General features: G+C 45.5%; 1 protein-coding gene across 1 annotated transcript; it reads right to left on the reverse strand.

The window, feature by feature from the left end:
* Positions 1-2,354: 2,354 nt before the first annotated feature.
* Positions 2,355-10,530, reverse strand: LOC310684621 (phospholipase A2 inhibitor gamma subunit B-like). Its single transcript, XM_083456024.1, has 5 exons — positions 10,329-10,530; positions 7,809-7,925; positions 6,763-6,909; positions 5,538-5,675; positions 2,355-4,109 (listed from the first exon to the last, which is right to left on the reverse strand). The coding sequence occupies exons 1-5, from the start codon at positions 10,513-10,515 to the stop codon at positions 3,904-3,906; spliced, it is 795 nt and encodes a 264-aa protein (XP_083312150.1). The 5' UTR covers positions 10,516-10,530; the 3' UTR covers positions 2,355-3,903.
* Between the last annotated feature and the right edge of the window lie 137 nt (positions 10,531-10,667).

Raw genomic sequence — 10,667 nt, forward strand, 5'->3', positions numbered from 1 at the left:
GTAGCATCCGCGCAGCTGTTGTAGAGGCTGCTTGGAAGTTTCTCATAGCCATTAATTTCAGTAGGTCTGCTCTAACCTTGACAAACACTGGTTATTGCTCCAAGCACACTAGGTCCAGGACCTTTCAGCAGCACGAATCTGGGAAGTCCCTTTAGAGAACAGGGGTTGAGATGCTTTTTTAAAAATCTAAGGGTCACCTTCATTGATGAGTGGTAGTGGGCGTGGCTAGAGACAAAAGTGGGCGGAGCAACACATGGGACATCCAGCCATGTGGTGTGGCGTCCAGTGGGGGTGTATGGGAGTGGGCACGAGTATAGATGTGCTCCTGTGTATACATATATGTATAAAAGGTAAAGGTAAAGGTACCCCTGCCTGTACGGGCCAGTCTTGACAGACTCTAGGGTTGTGCGGCCATCTCACTCAAAGAGGCCAAGGGCCAGCGCTGTCCGGAGACACTTCCGGGTCACGTGGCCAGCGTGACATCGCTGCTCTGGCGAACCAGAGCCGCACACGGAAACGCCGTTTACCTTCCCGCTAGTAAGCGGTCCCTATTTATCTACTTGCACCCGAGAGTGCTTTCGAACTGCTAGGTTGGCAGGCGCTGGGACAGAACAGCGGGAGCGCACCCCGCCACGGGGATTCGAACCGCCGACCTTACAATCGGCAAGCCCTAGGCACTGAGGCTTTAACCCACAGCGCCACCCGCGTCCCTCACATATATGTATGCCATATATCAATTAACAAAATGCCTTTTGCTTTAATATGTTGTGTTGAGGACTTCCCATCTCGACTGACTCTCCAAAATGCTGGAACACTGCAGCAGTTAAGGTCCTGTTATCCTCTGTAGAGGTTCGTTCAGCCTAGAAGATCATTGCTCAGCTATGGCAAATGCTTCACTTTCTCCTGGACATTCCATCTTCTGTGTTCTATAACTGCCACTGCAGCCACAGCTCTGCTTCATTCACATCGGAGCAGATCGGAGAAGGTGGAAATCAAAACGTTTTGCTTAAGCTGCTCCAGAGGGTAGGGCTCAGACCAATGGATTCAAGTTTCAAGAAAGGAGGTTCTCACTAACCATTAGAAATTGAGCTGTTGAGAGTGGAACTAACTACTTTAGAAAGTGGTTAAAACTTTGTTGAAAGTTTTAAAGCATCTATCAGGGATTCTTAAGCTGTGATTTCTATATTGCAGGGGGTTGTACTAGATGACCCTTGAGGAAGTGGCATAGCATGGGTTGCAAGTGCCCGGGGCAAAGCAAGTATTCTCAGCACTGCCTGCCAACAGGCTGGAACAAAGGGGAAATAGCTTAGTGACTGTAGAGTATCACTTTCCTGTATTACTAGAATATGGCCTTCCTGTATTCGGGAAGGCCATATTCTAGTAATACAGGAAAGCGATACTCTACAAGTGACCTACCCATTATTGACCTTATATCCCATTACAGACCAATAATGCTCTGCAGATCTTCCACCTTTATTTCCCTCCACCCCACAGCTCCCTACAGATGAAGTCTCGGGTCTGAATGTTTATTTCAGAGCAGCTGCAGGGAACCATTGATGAAAGGTCTCTAGGGAAGAGGGGAAATCTTATTTCCTATTTGGATAAGGCTCCTCATAATTGTTTAATGCTTTTAAGTACTGCATAGCACGTAATGCTTTCCTGGTCTCATCCGCTTTCATGATTCATCATGATGGCATTGCACCCTAGATAATAAACACGATTAAGTCTATTTCACAGTGCCACCAGCAGTAGCACAGTGGAATTGGTTCAACATCCTAACATGGACAACTTTCATTTCTCTCTACAAAAAAAGACACACGCTTTGAAAGGCAACCAAATCAACTCTATTTACCTCTTATTTTTCAGTTGCTGCTTTGCTAATGGTGTTTTACAGATTGTGATTGTTTTTCAAGTCATTTGTTAAGAATCTTACATGATTTATGCTGTACTTGCAATGTTCTGTTACTGTTATTTATTGTCAGTGTTAGAAACAGAGATATGAAAGCCAGGAGCTAAATGGCTCCTTAAATGTAGGTTATGGGCGCAACAACGGAATGTCTAGGTGCACTTTTGTTACAACAAGAATACAAAGCTGAAAATGAATGAACTGCAGCTAAAATATTATGTTCATTTTTCACATGGTCTAGACCTTCCCACTGTCCACCCCCTAATATTCTTAAGAGGGTCTCTTCTCCAGGCTTCAGAGAGTAGATGGAAGTGGGCAGAAAAAAGGTCCACCTTTCCTTTCACTCTGCAGTTTTTATCTGAAATCTTAGAGACAGTACTGTGCCCAGAGGTCAGAAACCTCTCGCACTAATGAAATTCCCTGTCGCAAAATGCGCCTAGAACAATGGGAGTATTGAACACTGTTTATTGTTTGTAAGCCGCTTTGGGATTCATTTGACTAGAAAGTAGGCTAGAAATGCAAATAACAATATTTCAGTCCACAAGCAGAGCCGATGCATGCTCTTAACATTTACAATGTAGTCATTTGATTGAAAGAAATTGTCAATGTACAGATGTTTATCGTGCAAAAGCAACTCTGCTCCTGATTCCACTGTGCACTTCAACAATCAGCATTGTGACAGGCAAGCATGTAAAGAAATACACACATCATATTGTGGCTCATTATCTCACTACACAGGCCTAGAAAGTTTTATTTTTGAACAGGGTGGAGATTAGGGACAGACAGACAGACAATTAGATATGTGAAAGGTCCTATGGTCCCTAAGAGAGCATCCCAGTGACTAGTTAGTTGGGTGGTCCTTCCTTCCTTCCTTCCTTCCTTCCTTCCTTCCTTCCTTCCTTCCTTCCTTCCTTCCACCCCATCCTGCCATCAACCTAGGTCCAGGGTGCCTCAGGAATCGCTTGAACCCTTATATCCCCAGCTCAAGCAATGAGATCATCTGCACAGGCACACCAACTCTAGGGACCCGAGGTGTCTTTGGCCCCCTCCATATTTGTTGAAAGTGGGCCGAGCCCTTCCGTGTTGAGGAGGCTGGCCACATGTTGTACGCATGCGACACCACACACATCAGGCAACAAACATTGCAGCTTCAGCAGCCGGCTGCTCTGGAGCGCTCAGCCTCCTCCCAACAGCACAACAATGCAAGCATGGCGCATGCATGATGTCACACATGCGCACCACATACCGGGGTCCCTCAGTCTTGGGGAGGGGCCGACAACCTGGCGCCTCTGCATTTGCATGAGTCTTGTTGCTCATTCCCCAAGTTTGTAATGTGTGCTTGATGACATCATCAGCCCAGCCTTGTGGAACACTGCAACAGAGTTCAGCAGGTGCCTTTTCTTCCAACTTTTAAATGCCTGCTGAAATCTTTCTATTCCCCCAGGCCTACGCAGGCAATTATGAATACAACTTTCTACAGTGGTTAATTGGTGTCTGTTTTCAACTTTTTCATATGTTTTTACTGTATGGTTTTACGCACTTTGTGGATTTTAAAAAATGAAATAGCAGTCCATAAATAGATTTTTTAAATAAATATTTGTATCGTTGTCCAACAATATCTGGAGGGCTTCAGGTTCCCCATCGCTGAACTACAGCAGCAAAGGAGTTACTATTCAAAACATGTTTCCTCATCAACTGCAGCATTATAAATGCTACACGTGTGTCCGTTCTCCTTCCAAAATATAAATAATAAAAATAAAATAAAATAATTGTATTTCAATATTTTGTTGGAAGCTGCCCAGAGTAGCTGGGGAAACCCAGCCAGATGGGCGGGGTATAAATAATAAATTATATTATATATACAGGAAGCGCTCTTTCTTTTGAAAATATTTCCTGGTAGATTTGACTCTCTTAGCTCTACGTTCTTCACAAAAAGGCGACGTTTTGGATAACGCCTGAGCGGAAAGGAGAAATTGCTCAGGTTTATCATGCAGGGATCACGGAAGGCCTGTCACAAACAGGAGCCCAGCATAGCTAGAGAGGAAAAGTCTAAACAATTCTGGAATGATGCTAGCTGCTCTGGAGGCTAGTACACAATGGCTTGTCTCAAGCAACCTCATCTTGGCCGCAGAGGCAAACTTCTCCATCTGATCACAGTAAGCCTTGTTTGCACATCCCTTCATGACGGTCACAGTGTTCCCTCCTGCAGAGAGAATTTCAGGAGATGGCAGTCAACATCAGGAGAATGGAAGGGCCCTGAAACTCTTCTCCCTCTCAATAGCTCACACGAGATCTTGATCTCAGGGTCGTGGGTTGGAGCCCCACACTGAGCAAAATGATTCCTGCACTGCAGGGGGTTGGACTAGATGGCCCTCGGGGCCCCTTTCAATGCTTCAATTCTCTGATGCTATTCTTAATTCTATTTGGCCAAGAACCAGATGCAGGAAGTGGAGAAGCTAGGACAGAAGAGGCCTAGAATAAAGGGTTGCCACCTTTGCTTTGGCAAAATATGGAACAGGGTGGGGCGGGGTGGTTGGGGGACGATTCCCCCCCCCCATCCAGTGCTGAAGTGACTTCAAAGCAATCTCTTGCAACCTCTTGCAGCCTAACAGGGTGGCCCCTCTGGAATTTGGCACACACACATGTAAACACACATACACATGAATTTATAAATCTGTCTGTGATTGCCTACCCAGATCTTACATACATGAGGTTAAGGGGTGATATGATAGCCATGTTCAAATATATAAAAGGATGTCACATAGAGGAGGGAGAAAGGTTGTTTTCTGCTGCTCCAGAGAAGCGGACACGGAGCAATGGATCCAAACTACAAGAAAGAAGATTCCACCTAAACATTAGGAAGAACTTCCTGACAGTAAGAGCTGTTCAACAGTGGAATTTGCTGCCAAGGAGTGTAGGGGAGTCTCCTTCTTTGGAGGTCTTTAAGCAGAGGCTTGACAACCATATGTCAGGAGTGGTCTGATGGTGGTTCCTGCTTGGCAGGGGGTTGGACTCGATGGCCCTTGTGGTCTCTTCCAACTCTATGATTCTATGATTCTATGATTCTATGACTGTTCACACACCCTTTCAAAGACATGCAGTTGAAGAGGTTCCCTAACTTGGCACAGAGAGAGCGAGAGAGCGAGAGCGAGAGCGAGAGCGAGAGAGAGAGAGCGAGAGAGAGAGAGAGAGAGAGAGAGAGAGAGAGAGAGAAGACCTGAAATACAGAACAAAGCTGTATCATCACAGGACATAGCATTATACATTGAAATACAGGACAATCCTGTATGATACAGGACAGGTGGCAACCCTCAGTGGGCTATTGCATATGAAAGCTGCTGTCAAAACTACCCAAGGATGTGAAAAGGGACATTGTGGGAACTGTAGTTTGTTAAGGGTGCTGAGAGCTTTTCCCCTCACGGAGATACAATCTCCAGGGTTCCCTGGGAGGAGAGTGTTGCTTGCTAAACCATTCTGGGAATAGTTAGGAGGCAATTTCCACCACTTCCGCGACCTACAATTCCCATAGTGGTTTAACAAACAAATCCCTCTTCATGTGTAAAGTTGAAAATACACAGGGAAGGGGAGATGTTTCTTATCGGATAACCTTGAGCACGTCAGAATGACTTACCTGCACTTGGGGTCTGAAACAACTGAGCGCAATAGTACTCATCTCCGGAACATTCCGTAGACTCTTCCACACACACGCCGTGCACAGAATAGCAAGACGGGCATCTAAATCCGTTAACTGTGATTTTTCTAGGACGCACTGCAAGAAAGAGGAGACAGGTAGACCTGAGATAAGATAAGACATTGCAACCAAATTATTATTATTTATGACATTTGCATGCCACTGTCACACACCGAGAAGTTCTTTGCACCTCTCCTCTGTTCAGAACAGAGTGGAGGCCCAGCCTACTGGTAACCATTGAAATGAAGGCATGTCTTAGGATGTATCTTCAAGGAACAAGAAGTTAAGCCAGCAGAAGCGGGAAATGAGGAGGAACAGCAAACAACCTCTCCTGAGAGCCAGTGTGGTGTAGTGGTTAAGAGTGGTGGACTCGTAATCTGGTGAACCAGGTTCGCGTTTCCGCTCCTCCACATGCAGCTGCTGGGTGACCTTGGGCTAGTCACACTTCTGTGAAGTCTCTCAACCTGACTCACCTCACAGAGTGTTTGTTGTGGTGCAGGAAGGGAAAGGAGATTGTTGGGCACTTTGAGACTCCTTAAAGTTAAAGGTAAAGGGACCCCTGACCATTAGGTCCAGTTGCGGACGACTCTGGGGTTGCGGCGCTCATCTCACTTTACTGGCCGAGGGAGCTGGCATACAGCTTCCGGGTCATGTGGCCAGCATGACTAAGCCGCTTCTGGTGAACAGAGCAGTGCACGGAAACGCCGTTTACCTTCCCACCGGAGCGGTACCTATTTATCTACTTTTACTTTGACGTGCTTTCAAACTGCTAGGTGGGCAGGAGCTGGGACCAAACAATGGGAGCTCACCCCATCGCGGGGATTTGAACCGCCGACCTTCTGATCGGCAAGCCCTAGGCTGTGTGGTTTAACCCACAGTGCCACCTGCGTCCCTTAGGGTAGTGATAAAGCGGGATATCAAATCCAAACTCTTCTCTTCTTCCTGCATGTTAGAGTTTTGAGAGGTGCCCTAGCAGGTACCGGAGGGCATATTGGTGCCCTTGAGGACCACTTCGGCAAACCCTGGATCAAGCCATTCACTGATACAAGCCCAGTGAGATTAAAATGGAAAAGGTGTGCGTGGAAGAAAGAAGACATTGGATCCCCCCCCCCCCCGACTTAAATATGGTAAGCAGGGAGAGATAAGGAGGCGTCAAAGTACCTACAGGGGTTAATGCTCTTGCAGTCATCTGCTGTGCAGCACGAAATCTTGCCCAGTATTGTCCGCCTCTTGCCCATATTGAAAACTGCAAGTTCTTTGTCACAGCTGTTAGATTGGGTGCAGTTCTTCACAGTTGTCTGCTTATTTTGTCCTGTAGGGAAAGGAAAAGAGAGGTGATGTTTGATACAGCAGAGAAGTATCCGCTGCAAGAAAATTCCTGGCCATGGAGCTCAACATCTTGTTGTCCTAATGTTATAATGAACCTGGTTGCTGCTACGGTTAGGTCCATCGAGCCCACTTTTGTCCATCAATCTGGCGCCTGCCAGATGGTTTGGACTACAACTCCCATCAACCCCAGGTAGCACTGCTGGATTCCCCCACCTCTGCCCCCTGCACAGTTATTATTTTGTATTCATTCGCTAAATTTGTACCCTGCCTTTCCACCAAATGGTGTTCAAGGCGGTTAACAATAACAACACAATTAGAATAAAATAGCAATAATACAGAGAAGTCACCATCAATACAATCAACAAAGATACCAGTTTATACCAATTTTGATGGGTGATTGGGGGAGTTACCTTTCCCTGGCAGATACATGCCCTGGCAAATTTTGGACATTCAAATTTCAGTGGTCCCAAAATTTGGAACCCCACTACCTCTCATCTTCTAATCTACGTCACTGTGGAACCACCCCCTATGGCACCCTTTTGGCTTAGCACCCAGTGCAGGCAAACAAGTAAGGCTCTCCTAAATCTGCCTCTGCCTGCCCCTTCCCAATTCATACTCTGGGAGACCCTGCAGAACACATTTAGGGGTGGACAGAAGGGAAAGTCCTGCTGTTCAAGCATAACAGCTCTCAGTTCCTTTAGTGAACTACAGTTCCCAGGATTGTTTAGAGGAAGTCTGTTTAAAGCGGTATGATACTGTTGTTAATTTAAGGTGCAGATGAGGAGTACCTATCCTGCATGATCCAATCAGCCCAGGTGCATGAAAGAGAAAAGTCAAAACAATTCCAAACTTTCCCCACAAATTCAGGTCCTTTGCCCTTACCGAATGACCTCTCCAACTGAAGGACACCGCATTCTTCGTAATCAATGGGGCAAGTTTGCCTCTGCCCTTGGCAATTCCTTCCAGTTGTTTCACAACTCCAACACTCCAGGGAAAACCCTTAAAGGAAAAGGAAAACAGGTGTCAGCCGGCTTCTTTAATTGTCAGGACTAAAAAAAAAGCCATGGAACATTTTATTTATATTTATATTTATATTTATATTAGTTATTTTAGTTCATCAAATTTATAAACCACTTGATTGTTGTTGTTTTTTAAAACCCTCACCTCAAGGCAGTTTACAAAAAGAATAAAACAATAAAAAGAGTTTAAAACAGCTTTATAGAACCTTCCAAAAATATTTAAAATCCACGACAAATTTTTTTAAAAAAAGAACAAAACAAAACATTGAAACACAAATCAACTTTTTGTGGTTCCGGGTAAAGGTTAAGGTAAAGGGACCCCTAACTATTAGGTCCAGTCGTACAGCTTCCGGGTCATGTGGCCAGTATTACTAAGCTGCTTCTGGCGAACCAGAGCAGTGCATGGAAACACCGTTTACCTTCCCGCCAGAGTGGTACCTATTTATCTACTTGCACTTTGATGTGCTTTTGAACTGCTAGGTTGGCAGGAGCAGGGACCAAGCAACGGGATTCGAACCACCAACCTTCTGATCCGCAGGTCCTAGGCTCTGTGGTTTAACCCACAGCGCCACCCGTGTCCTGTGGTTCTGGGTAGGCTTGTTGAAACAGAAATCATTTTAGCAGTAGTCAGAAAGAGTACGGTGAAGGAGCCCACCTGATGTGAATTAGAAGCAAGGTTCAAAGTATGGGTGCTTCTGCACTGAAAGGTCAGCTTCTTTAAAATATCCTGCCCTTCTTACCAAAGGAGCCCAGGGTGTCAAACAACAAGTGATGAATTAGTTTTTTTAAAAAAACTTAGAAACAATTCCAATGCACTTGGGAAAGTTCTCAGCTGAAAAGACTTGGTGGAAGAAGAAGAGTTTGGTTTTGATATCCCACTGTATCACTACGCTAAGGAGTCTCAATGCGGCCAACAATCTCCTTTCCCTTCCTCCCCCACAACAAACACTCTGTGAGGTGAGTGGGGCTGAGAGACTTCAAAGAAGTGTGACTAGCCCAAGGTCATCCAGCAGCTGCATGTGGAGGAGCAGAGACGCGAACCTGGTTCACCAGGCTACGAGCCTACCACTCTTAACCACTACACCACACTGGAAGGGTAATGTTTTCAGCAGGTGCCAAAAAGACAACAGAAGTGGCACCTGTTTAATAATCAAGGGGAAGGCATTCCAAGGGGCAGATACCGCCACACTAAAGGCCCAATTCGTACACTGTGTGGAACGGATGTCCTGATAAGGTGGCATCTCCAGGAAACCTCACTTACAGAGCACAGTAACTGGCTCGGCATACAAAGGGGTGTGACGATTAGATTATGAATATGCGGAAAACTTAAAGGCAAACAGATCCTATGTAAGTGCTTTGCAAAACAATATACAAACCTTCAGGCCCACTAGCGGAATGTGTCGGTTGTTTTAAACAGAGCACTCAGAGGCAAAGTAATGCTAGGAATCAGAATCAATCAATACAATAAGCAAGATATTTGGGGGGAGGCTGGAGGCGAGTGTTGTTTATTCCACTAATGCATTTGAAATATTTATAGGCTGCCTTTAACAGCTGGAAGTCTCCCAAGGCAACTTTGAGTAAAACATAATAACCTAATAACAAAGGAAATAAATAAATAAATGCTTAAGCACAAAAGTAACCCCTAGCAGAAATAGCCTATATTCCAATTCTCGTCAAATAAGAAAACAATAAATGATATATATAGCTTGAGCACTTGAAACAACACTGAAACCATGGCTCTGCAGTAGCGCCTGTGTTTTAAGATTCATATTGTTTGCTCTGTTCACAGGGCATGAGAATGGAGTGTGTCCTTATTTCGCTCTTTGTGCCCTCCCTCCCACTTTCCCGCACTGAACACTGGTCCACACAGCTTTTCCCCAGGAAAACCCACCGTTTACCACTGATTCAGAATAATCGGTTTTTCCGCAGGTAGACGTTTGTTCCGATTCAACAATAAACAGAGGGTTTTCCCAGGGAAAGCGGAGGGACAAACAAAAGACCATGTGGACCAGGGTCTAGAAAGCATGGGGCAAACCTCTCTGACCCATGCCTTCTAGAATGAGCCCTGAACAGAACGCTGGGTACCCATGAATCAGGGCCATTTCTTAAGTGCTTCAAGGACTCCGGGGGACACAATGGTCCCAAATCAAATTAGCATCAAGGTACCAAGTGCCTCTGGGCAAATTATGACAGCAAACAGCTGTCGTCACACTGGGAATTTCGGCATGCCCAGCTGAACCATATGCAAACCTTAAAAAAAAAAGTTTTAAAAGTGGAGGAATGGACAGGAGACCCAGTGCTCAGCGCATACAAGCCAAAGTTTGGTCCTGTACCTCTCTGAGCCCCCCCCCCCACCAACAACCATGAATCACAAAACACTTACCTGCAGGTATGAAAATATAAAGGAGGCAGGTGAGGAAAGCACTGCTCATGGCACCAGACATCTGTTTCGAGACTAGAATTGGAGCCAGGTTTGAAAATCCGTTGCTTGCAGCAAAAGATCTTTGCATCTGAAAGAGCTGGGCTGGTTTATTGCAGACCAACACTTCCCAGAAAGAGGGAGAAGGCATCTAAGAGCTCTCCAGCGATCAAGTATATTTATGTGGTTGCCACCTAGTGTCCAAAGGGCTACAGCGTTTCTCGAAAAAAGGTTGGAACTTGAGCATGTGTTCCCAGGAATGGTTCCAAGATGGATGTGAGACTAACCCTTCCTATATATTTG

Source organism: Podarcis tiliguerta (assembly GCF_965153285.1).
Source record: "Podarcis tiliguerta genome assembly, chromosome: 8".
Lineage (NCBI taxonomy): Eukaryota > Metazoa > Chordata > Lepidosauria > Squamata > Lacertidae > Podarcis > Podarcis tiliguerta.